Source organism: Ctenopharyngodon idella, chromosome 19 (assembly GCF_019924925.1).
Source record: "Ctenopharyngodon idella isolate HZGC_01 chromosome 19, HZGC01, whole genome shotgun sequence".
In the NCBI taxonomy this organism is placed as follows: domain Eukaryota; kingdom Metazoa; phylum Chordata; class Actinopteri; order Cypriniformes; family Xenocyprididae; genus Ctenopharyngodon; species Ctenopharyngodon idella.
The window spans coordinates 16,661,253-16,678,013 of NC_067238.1; the positions used below are offsets into that span (position 1 = coordinate 16,661,253).

Here is a 16,761-nt window from a genome sequence, read left to right on the forward strand (position 1 = left end):
GTTGTCATGTTCGAACCTCCAAAGCATTTGGTATCTCTGAAAAGCCCAGAATGTCTCTTAAACAGACTTGAGGACTTAAAACTGGCATTTATAACCTCAGAAATGCACTAAAATCAAATGAATGAATTGCTGAGTCCCAGGAGGTTAAAGTCACATAGAGCAGAGGTTTTCAACCTGTGGGGAACCTGTTAATTCAGAAGCATACACTCGACTGAAACGGCTGTAAATGTAAGAATTTACTAGCAAATCTTTAGTCATCCACTAGAGGGGGCAATTTTACTATTCTCCCAGCTAATCATTGGCTATGGTTACAGCAGGTTTGGTGCAACTGAATTTGAGCAAAAACTACTAAAAACAAAATGGACTGGTGGCTTGTATATGAATGATGTTCACAGTGGTTGGGGTTGGGGGGAATTAAATTAGATAAACATAAGGGGGCGCGTGTCCTAAAAGGTTGAAAACCCCTGACATAGAGCACAGAAAATGATTTTAGAAAGAGATCCAGAAATATCTCTAGACAGACTTTCCAAATAAGCAGCAAGGCCCAATGTGCACTAACCGCTGGGCCACGTCTCTGACGTTAAAGACCGCTAAAGAGTATCACAAGAGGGCAGCCAGATCTGATCCTCCTTGACCCCAATTTGCCGCACCTGCAGAAAGCCAAACGCTGGGAGTTTACGGCCGTTTAATTGGAGGGAAAACAGCCCTGTGAACTGCTGGCAGCCGCCTTCATTCAGATCTGTTACAAATTACCGCTAAATAGAGGAACCTTTTTCATTTTCCCCACACATGTGCTTACAACCCTTCGATGACATCATGGCACTCTAGCCGTGCAGACGGTGGTGGAAGCGAAACCGCACCGAAATTGAGTTGCCTGAGCTAATTTAGAGAAAAGTAAAAGGCTGTTCTCTGGTTACTTTAAGCAGCACATTTGATATGAAAGGGGAAGCTTTGAAGGAGAGCCCCGCCGGCGGCAGTCTCTTATTATCTGGACACGCACGGACCCATGAGTGTGTGTGTGTGTGTGTGTGTTTGAACAGAAGCACCACGAGACTTTCTCACCTACACTGGCATGAGTTAGCTTGTTTTTCTGTGATGTTTTTCAGTATGTGGTTGCAGTTTTGAGCTTTTAACAGCCTCTTCTAACAAAATATTCACTGTAAAGATACAAGTCACAACAGACATTAGCTTTCAAACTAAAAAAAGGTTAGTGGTTTTAAAACCTGTGATGTTTATTGACTCATTTTGTAAGTATGGTCTTCAATAGATAGTTCACCCAGAAATCCTTTACTCACCCTCATGTTGATCCAAACCATGACTTTATTTCTTCCACAGAATGTAAAAGGTAAAAATTTGATCTTCCCAGAAGTCGATCACAGTGGACAATGACTCACTTTCAAACTGAAAAAGGATGCAAAAAGTATCATAAAAGTAGTCCATCCATATAACTTCTGCCTTAAATTTCAGGTGTTAAGGTTTTGTTGTGAAAAAGGCACTTCATAAATTATCAGCTTCAGAAGACTTCGAGTATAAGGCATGAGTAGATGACTTTTGTAATATTTTGCGTGCTTATAGATGCTTGAAAGAGGGTCACTATCCACTGCCATTGTATTGGAAAAAGCCACTAGCTAATTTTACATGCAACCAAATAATCTGTTAGTAACCAGATAGATTGAAATTAATTTTATAGCTCAATTTGAGTGAAAAGCCTTCAGATAAATGCCTCAAACGATCCAATTTCAATCAGATTCGATCCGATTGAAAGGTGGTGTTATACTGCAAAAATCTAATCAAAAGGGAAAAAACTAGGCATGTAGATGCTTGAATCTGACTTCTTTCTCAGATTCAAAAATAATTTGCAAACAGTGCTGTGATGCATGTTTACATACATTTTAAGTCTTCTAAACAGACGTATGTTGTTTTACGTCATTTTTTTGTGAATCAGAATGCATAGTCATATAAACAAAACTTTCAGAATCTGAAATCGGATTGGATTCATTCGGATTGAGGAAAATTTGTGCATGCAAACATGTACTGTGACATTCATAAACATTTTTCCTTTTATGTTGCACAAAAAAAACATTACTGAGTTCCAAAACAACATGGACTTTCTGACTTTCATTGAATAAACAATAAATATCTTAGTTTGTGTTCCACAAAAAAAAAGTAAGTCGTACACTACCCAAGTCCTGGGTTGAGCCTTTTTGGGTAATTTTTGGGTTATTTTTCCAGTGTTTGGGTAGTTTTTGTGTTACCCAGCTCCTGGGTCATAACAACCCAGGGGTTGAGTTATATATCACAGGCTTTTTGTGCCCTCTTGAGGAGAGAGCAGTGCAGCTCCGTCAAATTGGTGCATGTCTTCAGTAAAATACAGGTTTGTATATGTGTTATTTTATCTAAAAATTCCTTATTGTTCTGTATATCATTTAATTGTATGCAAAGCAGCATACAGGGGCGCGATGTGAGTGCGCTAAACAAGCGTTGCGTCGATCTTTTCGCGTGATAAAAACGCCTGATGCCTTGCATAAAATTTTATGATTTTATTCAAAAAGATACAGAATATTAATACTTAGGATGTTAAGTATTTCTCAGAATTGATTGTTATTGGACAGGTTATATGGAGTCAGTCACAGCATTTTTCAGCTACGAGTGAAACGCATGGCTGTGGTCTAAAGTTATCAGTTTTTTTGCCGCCGAACGCGAGCCATCTCCGGCACGAGATCCTGCTCCATTACGGTGGAAACAGGACAACAGAGACTGGTTGATTACACTAAATGTTTAATTTTTACTTCTAATATTTGTTAAACAAGTTTAAATGTAGGCAATATGTATTAAAAAACTATATAAAACATGCTTTACTATAAAATATAATTGAAAATAAAGGAATTATCATGCAAACTAGTGGTTGTGTTGTGTGGAGTAGGCTATTTAAGAAAAGTTTAGAGGATTTAAGTTAATCCGTAAACATTAATTCATGTATGAAAAAAAAGCTAGTAAAAACGAATCAACCCATTATGCTGGGTTTAATAAACAACCCAATTTGCTGGGTAAAATTAACCAGCCTGGTCTCATTGTTGTATTAATAGGTAACTTTCAAAGACACAAAACGTACATTTTTGTACGTTTAGAAAGGTGCTAAAACGTACAATATTGACGTAATTATGGCACTAAAACGTAAAAACGTAAAATATGTACGAATCTTTCATGTCATAAAGATATATGTATAATTTCCATTTTATCGTTTTGTAGATAAATGTAAGATCCCTAATCCCCATCCCGAACTTAAACCTACCCATTTTATACAGAATGTTAAAAGAATAAAACATAAAGAACAGAAATGTGTAGGAAAATGACAATTTTAGTGAAAATATAACATTAAAACGATATTTTGAGCCACTAATCCTACACCTACCCCTAAACCTACCCATAACCATTTCTTTAAACTACTGTTATAAATAAAAGAATAAGACAAACAAGCGTAATCACAATAATTTATTTTTTGCGAAAATGTCAAAAGTGGTACCAAAAGTAGTTGTGTGATGATGAGTTCCAGTCACAGTCCTCTCTGGCGGTAGGGTACAGAGCAGAATTGAATTTATTAATCCATGAAAAAATGATAAATCCGGCTTCTCTCCGTGAAGGCGCGCACTCATTTCAAATGTCAATCCACTGAAACACGGCATGTCGCAATCTGTGACGAAGCAGGTGAGAACCAATGAGCGTTCGATATCAGTGCCGTAAACCATGTCGTAACGCTTCTCGAGGGTGGCGCTACTTTCAAATTTGAATCATAACGAGCACGAGCTTTGACTGTGACTGTCGCTGTTGCTGAGAATGAAGATGAAGATTGATGGATAAAGGGCTGAATTTGGATCTGTTCCTTACAAACATATGGATTCTAAAGATTTGGAGTACAGCGAACAAATAAAATGGATGTGATTTGTGAATTTATGTTGTGCTTTGTGTATCTTATGGTTGTATTGTCAGTCGCTGCATAGGAGAAAACGCCTTCTGTGTCGCACAGCAAACAAACTAAATATTACAAAATGGTTAAACAATTACAGAAAATGTATTCATAAGGTTTCAAATTGTAGTCTTGTTTAACATTATGTAATCCTCCGAAACGAGCAGCACAAGTCACGAACAGAAATGTTATTTCATATTAAGTAGATGAGTAAACTGCTTTCAATAAATTCGACTAAAAACAACATTAAATCATTAAAGCCACGATTTTAATATTAATACATGGGAATTCATATACATTCACACTTTACGTTACATGATTTACGTTTTTTTTTGTTTGTTTTTTTTTACGTTTTAGTGCTATAAATACGTCAATGTTGTACGTTTTTGTGTGTATGAAAACGTAAGTAAATATATGTGTGGTAGAACCACAATTTACGTAAAAATACACACGTTTTCTCATGAGATCACGTTGAATTAACCCAACATGTGTCCTGTATTTACCCAGCCCTTGGGTTGTTTTTAACCCAGTGTTTTTTAGAGGTTTGTAACAACATGAATAAATAATGGAAGAATTTTCATTTTTGGGTGAATGGTCCCTTTATGTGCGGACAATATTATGCGGTGTCTGTTGTTTACATAACCTGTAGTGTTCGAGTGGATTTGCCTTGTAATTTGAGGTTTTTGAAATTCTCCCACAGATTATGATGGAGAGCCCATCCACTGTAATTGAACATCATTAGCGTTTAGTCACATATTCGGCCCCGCGGGTTTGCATCCGTGTCTGTGCTGTTTTAAATACAGAAATGTCATACAGTAGTTTAACACAATTTACAATAGCGTTTGTGGCTCTGGCTGAGATTACATGTATCCCATGATTCCCTGGCACAGAATTCTCTCCCAAACAGCACTTCTGGGAGTTTTCATGTGGAGGTTTAAGGATGTTGTACAGATTAATAACTCTTTTTCTTTCTTTTTTTTTTAGATCGTACCTTAAACACTCTGCCGTGCTGGTTTGTCAGGGGATATGTTGAAGTATAAGCCAGTGGGCGATAAAAATACCTCAGTGCCCACGTCCTGGCTCGCGCGGCCTGTTTCAGCACCAATTCTTCTGTAAATTGACATCGGCATCTCTCTGAAAACAGGATGTGGGGAGCGAGTTAAGCAGCAGACGGATGACCAGCGCTGGCCCGGCTCCTGTTACCCTGTTTTCTACTCCGTCAGCCTGCTGCTTCACTTATGACGGCCGGCCCGCCTGCAGGGACTGTTATGAAATCGAGCGTGTCTGTCTGTCACAAGCTGTGAGTGTGTGTGTGTGTGTGTCTTCCCTTACGAAAAAGTTTATTCAAGTGTGCTCTTAGTATACTTATTTTAAACTAAAAAAAATAATAATAATAAAGCACACTTTCAGTCTACTTTTTATGTAGCCTACTTCTCAGAAATATACTTAAAATTGCACTTAAGTATACCTGACTTAGGCTATACTGACAGAAAAGTCTAAGTATAATTGGCCTATATTTATACTCAATCTTTTGATTGAGATATACTTCAAAGTATAATTAAGTATTTTAAGTATACTTGGCTTGTAGTTGTGTTTAATCTTTTGATTGAGTAGTCTATTAAATACTTTTTTCACCTAGTTTTAGTCTTACATTGTTTGAAAATCTGAATTTATAAAGAAAACAGATATATTTAGTATGTTTAGGCCTATCTGAAGTTTTTGTGTAGGCTAGTCCACTGTGTAGGCTACATTTGAATTTACTTCAAATCTATCCGTGTTTTCACTGTTATACCGTAGGGGGCGCTATTACACTTCTTCTGAAAGAGGACAGAATCTCCTGATCAAAACACAGGTGAAGAAGAAACAGAAACAAGTGATAGAGGATTGCTTACGCACGTCACAAAATAAAATGAAGAGGAAACGACTGTGAAGTTTTGGTGTTGATTGAAGTGATCTACTCCATCTGTGTTTTGATTATCATTCTGAATCCCATCCGGATGTAGTGTTTGACAAAAAATGAGATTTTCTTAGCTTTTTGTTTAAAATGTTGCTTTTTTAAATGAAACTTACCAACAATAAAGTGTTGATAAAAAAGGATGCATGAAGCTAGAATAAAATGTTTTTAAATTGGAAAGAGTTAAAGTAGGCTACAGTTAAAGGTATATTTCAAGTATTAAAAAATTAATACCTAAATAGGAACATATTAGTATACTTAAAGTATACTATTACTATAAGTATAATGTTAACTTCACTTAAAGAAAACAAAAAAGTATACTTAGTATAAAACTATTACTGAGAGAATACTTCAAAGTGTTATTTCATAAACTAAAAAATGTGCTACAAGTATTTGACTAGTTAACTAAAGGTATACCTAAGTTCACTTGTAGTATAGTTGCAGTACCAACGAAAAACATAGATGTAAACTAGTTGTGCAGGTTCATACTGTTACATGTATAATTAAAAGTATACTTTTATACGCTAAAAAGTGGGCCAATTTAGACCCAAGTAGTACTGAAACAGCATACTTTCAAGTATACTTCTAGTCATATTAGTATACTTACTACATAGAGTATGCTTAAAAATATTCTTGAACTTTACTTAAGTATACTTAAAGCTGCTGTCCGTAACTGCAATAATTAAACTTATCATTTTGATGGCAGATTGTAATCCAGAAAGGTCCAAATGACAATTATCAGTGACAACTGGCTACAGAAACTGAAATCTACAGGTAACGCTATGCTAATACACACTAAATACACAGTCACGTAATGCTGATGTTGTTAACATTAACAATTTGAGAACAAAGTATGACAGTAATAATAATTTGCACAGTTTTACGTGATCCGAGCTAAGCGATCATTAGGTTTAATCACCTTTGTTGTAGGTTTATTGTAGGCCTAAAGATTTTTTTCTCAGTTGGTCAGAACAAAAGTGGCAGACATGTTACTTACTTGTTCAGGTGACATTTTCCGGTAAAAATTCTTACTTTGGTCATACTTCCAAGACGTAGAATCTGTGATTCCGAAGTACAGTATCCACACCGGTGCGATGACTGACAGCAAACATTAGATTCATCTGCGCTGAGGAGCCGTGCCGATGCACAACCCACATAAAAATGATAATTCCACAAATAACTGCAATTGCAGGTTTCAAACAGAGATGGCGACAAAGAGGCAAAACTTACAGACTGCAGCTTTAATAAAATGTATTTTTTGTAAAGGGTTGGTCTTTAATCCTCGGTTCAAGACTAAGCTCAACTATTTAAGGAGAGAATTGATACCTTAGACCAGTAGTTACCAACCACACTCCTGGAGGCCCCCCAACACTGCACATTTTGCTTGTCTCCTTAATCAAGCACCCCTGAATCAGATCAGCAGCTCATTAGCAGAGAACAGACATGGGTGTTTCAGACAAAGGAGAAATGCCCTGCGTCTCAATCAGCTCCCTAGATTGTGAATCTGTATCGTGTAAATGAATGTGGCTGACTCCCTGATCAGTGCCCTGACTACTAAACTAGGGAGCTGATTGAGACGCACGGATGGAAAATGTGCAGTGTTGGGGGGCCTCCAGGATCGTGGTTGGGAACTACTGCCTTAGACAATCAACCAGTGTTAAACAATAATCAAATAGAATATTTACCAACAAAAAGGTCATATATTGTGAAATATTTCATTATATTTCTTTAAAGGGTAAAAATTCTGTCATAAATAAACTCACCCTCATGTTGTTCCAAACCTGTAAGACTTTCGTTCATCTTCGGAAAACAAATGAAAATCTTTTCATGAAACCTGAGAGCTTTCTGTCCCTCTACAGACAACTGACACTTTGACACTTCAAAAAGTTCAAAAAAAGATTGTAAAACTAATCCATATGAATTGAGCGGTTTAGTCCAAATTTTCTGAAGAGACTTGATCACTTAATATGATGAACAGATTGATTTTAAGCTTTTATTCACATATAAACATTCATCAACGCACATAAGTTGTGGTAAACAGAAGCTCAAGCATGCGAGGACCAGCATGAGGTTCATTCTCATGTGTTAGAGGACTCAAAATGATTTATAATGTGTTTATTATTGTATGTCTCCAGAAATACAGCAAGATATCGTGACTATTACAGTAGGCCTATGTCAATTCTCAGATATGCCAAGACTTGACAAATGCTGATTCAAGGGCTGCATCCAAAAACCTAGGCAGCTGACGTGTTGCCTCGCTGCCTCATCAGGCAATGAAAGGCAGCATTTATGCATAAAGGCACCTCACGAAACTGATTTCAGACAGACTTCTGAGGCAGTGTAAAATTTGAATGATCCACCGCAAAATAGCGCGAGCTTTGGTGAGAACTAAACAAATATTTAATTGCTACAGTAGTAATTTCTTGCTAGAAATGAAATTAAAAGTGAAAAATATACATTTACACACAAACTGACCAGCAACTTGGACGCCATCTTTATTTTTCTAGCTCAACTGTCACAGAATGGAAGCACAGGATTGTGGGATATCAAAGGCAGCGAAGGATACATCTTTGCTGCCTTCAAAAATTGATTAGATGAAGGAATCTCAGGAGACAGGAAGTGAAGCTAACATTGGATTCGGACGTGCCTTGATGCCTTCCTTGAAATGTGTCCTCTGAAGGCAGCATTTTCCAGTTTTCAGACGCAGCCAACATGTAAAATCTGCAAAAATCCCTGACTAACGGCAACACATGGCGTCAGTGGTAACACTGTTCTAACGGAAGAAATGCAAGTTGAAGCTGAAGAGAATGCAAGTTTTTCTTCCACATTAAATGCGAGTTTATCAAAATAGTGGACTAGTAATAAATAGTAGGCTAATAGTAGGATAATAACTAATTTCAGTCTGCCCAATATAGACAAATTTAGGAAGTAAGTTTTATTTATTTTAATTAAGTTGCACCTCTTGCAGAAAATCAGAACCAGTCTTAAGCATCGAGGACAGCTCCAAAAAACACAACACCTGTACCTGCGATATTATGAGAACATAGACGGATCATGGAGAAGTTAAGAGTGGAAAAGCTGAAGCTTGAGCTTGAGAAACTGAAACGTGTCTTGGGAATCCAGCCAGCTATAAAAAACATTTAGTGTAGAAACTCTTTTCAGTGGTAACTGACAATAATTTGTCTAAAATGCAAGTTACTTTATAGTAACTTCTTTATTGAATTTATTGAATCGTTGTATAAAAGCAATTGCTATACATTTCATAATTAATTACAAAGGAATGGCAATTAACACAAAATAATTAAACATGACATTTTGAACTAGAAAGACTGAAATAGTAGGCTATTAGCTTTATATATGTATATATCCTCTGGAGGTCGCATTGGAAGGCTGAATACTTCATCGACGCGGTCTCATTTAAGAAACGTAACCGTTAGATTGCAAAGTAAGAAAGAAATTACAGTATTTTACATCTCACAAGGAAGAACAGTCAATTTTATAATGGTTACTTTTCTTAAATAAGACATCCTTGATGACGTTGGCAGCCTTCAAATGCGACCTCCAGAGGACGTAGTTCATATCCCAGCTATCTGCGCTTCAGTGAGACATTTAGAGAAAGCAAAGAATATACCCTAACAAGAAGCGACACTCAATAGAACGCTCTATTGCAACACCGGCGCCCAGCAGCGGCCCTACGTTTCCGCCATTTTGGGGTGAAAGCGAGTCGGAAGTCCACTACTTTCTAGCGTAATATCAGCTGCTGTTTAAAAAAAAAAAAAGAAACGTACATTAAAGCTGAAATCCAACCTGAATGATGATAACACAGAATAAAATGCTATCACTAGTGATCAACAAATCCTTTTAACAGTTTATTTTACACACTTTGTGTTTAAGTCTTACACAAAGGTTCACAAAACCTTTGCTCTGTAGAAACCCAGTCAGTTTGCGTTAAAATTCTTTGAAGTTCAAGTATTAGGCTTATAAACACTGATTTAATACCAACATGTGAAATTAAATTAAGGACATGCATCAGAAAAATTGGGAATGTTGGACAATAAATATATGAATATAACAGCTTGATTTTGCAGTGTTGTCTAATGTCTGTTAAAGCAAAAGTGTACAAAAGTGGGAATTATGCGATAACGGACACAGCAATGCATCATGTATTATTATAAGATCGTTATGTTTGTAGCGAGATCCATTAAAACAATATATATATTTCAATTCAGACCTATAGATAGGCTACTATTATTATTACTCCACTAGATCTGAAATATATTGTTCGCAGCAAACATGATGATCTTAAATTTATTAATTATTAATTTACTATTAATAAATGTGTAAAGTTGCATAAAATGGAAATACTCAATAAAGTAGGCTAACTACGTTACCTCAGATGGTTGAATGGTTGGATTCCACAACTGGTAAAATAAAACATATATAAGACAATACAGCATTTACTGTGGGAGCCATACAATTTACTGGTGACTTAATTTAAGAAACTGTTCTATTGCGCTTCTGATTTGGCAGTGAAATTCGCCGATTTTGGGTGCGTAAGATTCTATGGTCTAGTTAGTATTTTCACCCCGTAATGGCGGCCGCGCTACCGGAGCGCCTTCTAGTGGCTGTTGCCCAAAAAGTATCAAAGTGTCGCCTCTTGGGTTCTAAGCTCTTTGGAGAAAGTGAAAGTAACTTGATCAACAACAATATGGACGCCTGAAACGATCAACCTCTTTAAACAACAGAATATTTATTGAGTCGTTCAGAGAGACTTGTGGACACATCTGATACTCACAGGTAATGATAGAAATATAAGAGAGATTGAGCTGAACAGGTTTCTGATGGAAGTGATCTGCTTTAGTAGGTTTATGTTGAACTGGAATGAGTTGAACTGAATCAGGTTTCAGCATGTTAAATACTCAACTACTTTAGTTGTTTACTGCACTGAAATGGTATCAGAATTGTATTAAAAGTATGTCATTTAATTGGCTGTAAAGCAAAGTTTGGTGTTTCTGTCATTTTGTCACATTACATGAAAAGAAACAAGAAGTAAAATGAGCTGCAGACAGACTGAACACAAACCTGCTAAACTGCAGCTGAAAATCACATTTATATTTATTAAAACTATACTTAGTCATACAAACTACACTTGGTCACACAATATTTATGTTTATTTTGTGGAGATATATATTTATTCATAGGTAAGTATATGACCTACTTTGTGCTTGTTGTTTCTGATCTGAACAGCAGGTCATAGTTCAGATTGTTCAGTGAGTTTGAGTCATTCACTGTATGAGGAGTGATTGTGTTTCTCTCACTATCAATGATATTTTAACACTTTAATATAAATATTTATTAAATGGTCATGAGAGAATATGAAGTAACCCCAAATCTGACTTTTGAGGCAAGATTTCATTTAAACCTGAGTGACCAAATACTGTGTGTGAAACAAATACAGTATTACAAGGAGCAAATGGGCTTAGATCAGTCTATTGGTCATAATTTATATTGTGAAATACAATATGTTTTTTTTAATTTCTTGAAAAGGCTTGAAGAGGGAAAGAACAATGGAAGAATCTTCACCAACATCAACAAAAGCAAGACAAACCAGGAGAAACAGTATTGAAAAAGTTCCTCCATGTAAGTCAATAACCCAGAAAAGAATGAATTAGTGCATGAATGACTTTAACTATTCTCATATGGTGATATTTAAAATGTACAGTACTACTTCACATTAGGGTACTGATCAACTCTCCTGGGTTCATTTTGCAGTAATGACCAGCTTGTACATGATCTCTTATATATTTGAGAAATCATATTTGCTTTCTTCAAAGTTGCTCTACATTTTCTCTGTCCAGCGATGTCATCCTCCAGCGGTCCACTGACTGAGGAGCTTCAGTGCTCGATATGTCTGGACGTGTTCACTGATCCAGTCAGCACTCCATGTGGACACAACTTCTGCAAGACCTGTCTGAATAAGTGCTGGGACAACAGCCAGACCTGCAACTGTCCATACTGTAAAGAAACATTCAAGATCAGACCTGATCTCAAGATTAATACCACACTCCGAGAGCTCGTAGATCACTATAAAAAGAAAAGTCCTGAAAGAAAACCTGAAGTTCTGAAAAAACCTGAAGTTCTGTGTGACGTCTGTGAGGAAAGAAAGCTGAAAGCCCTGAAGTCGTGTCTGGGGTGTCAGAGCTCTTACTGTGAAACTCACCTGGAGCCTCATTTGAGAGTGGCAGGTTTAAAGAAACACAAACTGATCAATCCTGTGAGGAATCTGGAGGACTATATATGTCAGAAACATGAGAGACCTCTGGAGCTGTTCTGTAGAGATGATCAGACATGTGTGTGTCCGATGTGTGCTGTGAAAGACCACAAGAACCACAACACTGTTCCTATAGAAGAGGAGAGTGAAGAGAAGAAGGTAGAAGTTACTGACAAAACTGATTTTAAAGGACTCTTATCATGAGGAATCACATGCTCTTTCATATAAATGAATGAGTTATGAAAATATATTGTGTTGTTCTGTGTCTATAGACTCAACTGATGAAGACACAGAAAGACGTGCAGCAGATGATCCAGGACAGAATCAAGAAGATTCAAGATGTCAAACACTCAGCAGAAGTCAGAAAAGTGAGTTTAAAATAATGTAATTATATGAAGTTCGAAACATAGATTCAGGAGGAGCCGGTCCTGTCGATCATGATTATGAATGTATATAAGCAGCAGTCATTGTGCTGTCCCAGTAACAATTCTTCCAAAACCCCTCCGTCTCCCCATTTTTTTCCCTTTATTTCTCTACTTCCTCTATATAGTACCATGAAGTGGAATGAACCGAGCACCACAGCATAATTTATAACCAATCAGCAGTAGGGGGCGTGTCCACTCATGATGGGGGAGGAGAGAGAGAGAGCAAGAGGGAGATTTGAAGAAAGACTGTAGAAAGAGAGATGACTGAGAGACATTACAAAAGAGAAAAGATCAGAGGAATATTGTGCATTTTGAAGTTTAATGAAGTTTATGAAGTAATGAAGAAGAATGAAGTTTAAGTTGAGGGATTTTTAAAACCGCCTAAAAACACTGAAGTATGATCAATAGTGACACTGATTCTTGTCTTATCAAACACCACTAATAATGTGTTGATTGTCCTGGTTGAGCAGAGAAACACAGAGAAGGAGAAAGCAGCCCGTGTCGAGCTCTTCACTGATCTCATCCGCTCCATTGAGAGATGTCAGACTGAACTGCTGGAGATGATGGAGGAGCAGCAGAAAGCAGCAGAGAAACAGGAGGAAGAGCTCATTGAAGAGCTGGAGCAGGAGATCACTGAGCTAAAGATGAGAAACACTGAGCTGGAGCAGCTCTCACACACTGAAGATCACCTCCACCTCCTACAGGTCAGTCAACATCTCTCTGATCAATGATAATGCAGTATATGACACCATAACACTCCCCATGCTGAAGGATTTCTCCTCTCTCCTGCTGTAGATTTACTCATCCCTGTGCAGCTCTAGAAACACCAGGAACTGGTCTGAGATCAGTGTGAAGACTGATGAGAGTCTGGAGACTCTGAGGAGAGCTCTGACTCAACTGCAGGACACTCTACAGGAGAAACTCACACTAACTGGTACGACAATATCAAATACACTATACAGATACATATATTTATCATTTTTTAATATCAGCAGTGTTGGGGATATTTAATTAGATTAAATATTTAAAAATTTAAAACTTCCAACCATCTCTATTTGATTTCCACCAAGTATCAAAGGTTCTAACTCTTTAATAAAATCTACTTGATTCCTACTAATAATCAATTCCTTGGTTTTATTCATATTTATCTCAAGTGAACTCAATTTACACCAGTTTTGAAGCAAATTTATGTAACTATAATAGAGCGTATCTCCTTCTGTTCCAGCTTTACTCAACCGGCCAACAAGTGCCATATCGTCTGCTTATTTATATAAATTAAAATATGAATCCTGGATCTTAAATTAATTTGTATACAATGAAAAAAGTAAGGGTGATAAAATAGTTCCTTGTGGAACTCCTGTATTTACAATGATTGTCTTTGACACCATATCATTAACGACTGCTCTTTGAGGACAATTTAAAAGAAAGTCTTTAATCCACCAAATAAGATCACCATTCACTCCTAAATTAATTCATCTTTGCAAAAGAATATCAATCCGGATCGAATTAAAAGCTGAACTAAAATCTATAAATAAAATCCTAACATAATTTGTAGTATGCTGAATATGTTCAGCTACAAAATCACATAAGATTATAGCATCATCGGTGCCCCTCTTTCCCCTATAGGCAAATTGAAGGGGGTCCAACTCTTTAACCACACTGTTGCAAATATGCCTTGTTAATACTCGTTCCATACATTTACCTAACATGGATGTTAGAGCTATCGGCTAAAATCTTTTAACTGATTGGCATTAGATATTTTAGGTACTGGGACAATCTTTGTTTCTTTCCATGAGTTTGGAAACATCTTACAATTTAAAACGAGCTGAAACAATCGGCCAATTATGATCTGACCTCCCAAAGGAGGATGAAACACAGCCTTATATCCATCTATGTTGCCAAAACATTTGTCCAACATGTGTGTTGATCGAGTGGGGCAGTCCTCATACTGATGGAGGGTAGGCAATTAGCTTGATAGATCACATAAGTTCATATCTCCAAGAATTAAAATTGGTTGATCAGATGAGCGAGTCAAGGCGTCATTATAACTGTCTGTTATTTTGTTTGCGGCTTCCTTGTTATTCGGGCCCGTAACATATGTTAAAATGACAATAATCTGTCCAAATTCCAGGGGTAAATAAAAAGGTCTAAGAGACACTGACAGGAGTTCATAGTCTGTAGTACATACTTGTTCATTAATCCGAAAATGTGTTGCCCCTTTGTTGTGTATAAAAATGCACAAACCTCCTCCCACAGACTTACGAGATTCAACATTGTCGGCTCTAATCATTGTATAGCCATTTAATGCAATGTCCTGTATGTCTCTGTAAAACATAACAGATGACTTTGCCTAAAGTCTCTGTCATAGTTAATTTTAGCTACCAATTCATCCGTTTTATTCCTCAGGGAACGTACATTTGATAAGGTGATTTCCGGTAGAGGAGGTTTAAAACTTCTTCTTTTAAGCTTTTGGCGGACCCTTCCTCTCGATCCTCGTTTCTTAAGGAAGCACCTTTGTTCATTTATCCTCGAATTCCTCACCAGTTCGTAGCAATCTTCTGGTAAATCCACTCATGAATTGCAGAAACGAGACCAGGATAAGAGTAATAAAAGTTCCTCCCGCGTGTAGCTGAGGACGCCAGTCACCACGCTCGCTCCCGAGCCGGCCGCGATCACAAACATGGTCAGGCATACCGGCAACCAAGCCACAAACCGGCGAGTATTCATAGTTAAAAGCAATAATATTTAAAAAAGCAATAAAAAACAACATAACAACAACTGCAAGCAAGACAAAACAATAAATAGTAATGACAGGTGAAGCACTGGGTTTGCAGCAGAGCCAGGGCTCTGTGAGATTAAATACCTCACTTATTTAACATATTAAATTCATGCAGGTTTTTGTAATATTCTGAGTTTGCATTTCACTGTTTTTATTAATTTTGAGGAATACTGAATCTGTTTTTGGGCTAGTGAGATGAGTAAATGATGCTCACATTTCTAGAACTACAATAATCATCATGTTCACACACACAAACCTCTGACCTTACTCCTGATTTCTCTCAACATGAGGACAGGAGAGCTGTCAGTCAAAACACGGGAACACAAAGTGACTTGTTGCTGATTTGAAAAAGTAACTATTAAATATTTTGTTGTAAATTTGGTAATGTGTTACTATACTAGTTCTTCGACAAAAATTAATCTGATTACGTAACTCATGTTACTTGTAATGTGTTTCCCCAACACTGATGAAGAATGAGTCGGTCAAGATGAAATAAGAGAAGTTTGTGATCATGTGTTTGTGTCTCATTATCATCAGCTCACAGTTCTTCTTGAAGAGAGCAGCTCATTTTCAGCTCTAATTTCAGAAAACATGCAGTACATTCATGTACTATAATTTAATATAAATTAGAAGCTTCATTCCTGTAACTACAACCATGAGACTTTAGTTCATCTGCAAACACATTTAGATGAGAAACTACAGAAAGAAACATTAATTTTCTGTAATATTCTGTTGGTTTTTTTTCTGCTGTCTCACCTAAGTTTTGTGAATATGTTTTAGAAAAAAATCAAAAATCAAACTGATAGAAATCGAGGGTTTGAGATGCACATTCGTTCTTCTTTAGAGGAGAATTTCAGACCTGTTGCTCAAACAGCTTTGGAGAGCTGGACTTTAATTTGTTTAAGTTTATTTAAGTTTAATGTTTATAGATTTGTATTTGCTGAATAACCACAACACTAATCCACTCCAAAACTGAAATGAATAACATTAGACTTAAAAATAACTTGCATAAAATATTTCACCAATCATTTGCAAAGTTATATCTGTTTGTAAAAAGGAGAAATATTAAGAGCTCAAACTCAAAGCAATAGGAGTTTCTGTTTGATTCTCTAAATATCAGCAGAGACATACATTGATCAGATAAAACATGATATTGTACTCAATTATTTAAATATAATCTTAAATCTTGTCTATAATTCCACTCATAATCATGTCAAAGATCTGATGATGTTTTATTGTCATGTGTCTCTACAGAGCTGAAGAGGATACCGCAGTATGAAGGTACAGTGTGTGTCTGAACTACACTAGATCACATTCATATACTCACAGCTTCATCACTGACCTACAGGATGATTGAACACTGATTAA

At 36.7% G+C, this 16,761-nt stretch overlaps 1 protein-coding gene and 1 long non-coding RNA gene across 4 annotated transcripts in view; one reads left to right on the plus strand and one right to left on the minus strand.

Moving 5' to 3' along the window:
* LOC127501638 (uncharacterized) overlaps positions 1 to 16,761 on the minus strand; it is a 145,681-nt gene that overhangs the window by 39,730 nt on the left and 89,190 nt on the right. The window lies entirely within an intron of this gene.
* The window catches only part of LOC127501606 (nuclear factor 7, brain-like), a 99,334-nt gene continuing 93,130 nt past the window's right edge, over positions 10,558 to 16,761 (plus strand). The window contains exons 1-7 of one of the 2 annotated variants that reach the window (XM_051873678.1): positions 10,558 to 10,715; positions 11,466 to 11,558; positions 11,777 to 12,348; positions 12,462 to 12,557; positions 13,085 to 13,318; positions 13,410 to 13,548; positions 16,648 to 16,674. In XM_051873678.1, coding sequence (XP_051729638.1) covers positions 11,486 to 11,558; positions 11,777 to 12,348; positions 12,462 to 12,557; positions 13,085 to 13,318; positions 13,410 to 13,548; positions 16,648 to 16,674 — 1,141 coding nt within the window. In that variant the 5' untranslated portion in view covers positions 10,558 to 10,715; positions 11,466 to 11,485. The remainder of the gene's footprint in view (positions 10,716 to 11,465; positions 11,559 to 11,776; positions 12,349 to 12,461; positions 12,558 to 13,084; positions 13,319 to 13,409; positions 13,549 to 16,647; positions 16,675 to 16,761) is intronic. The other variant, XM_051873672.1, reaches the window with a different exon arrangement.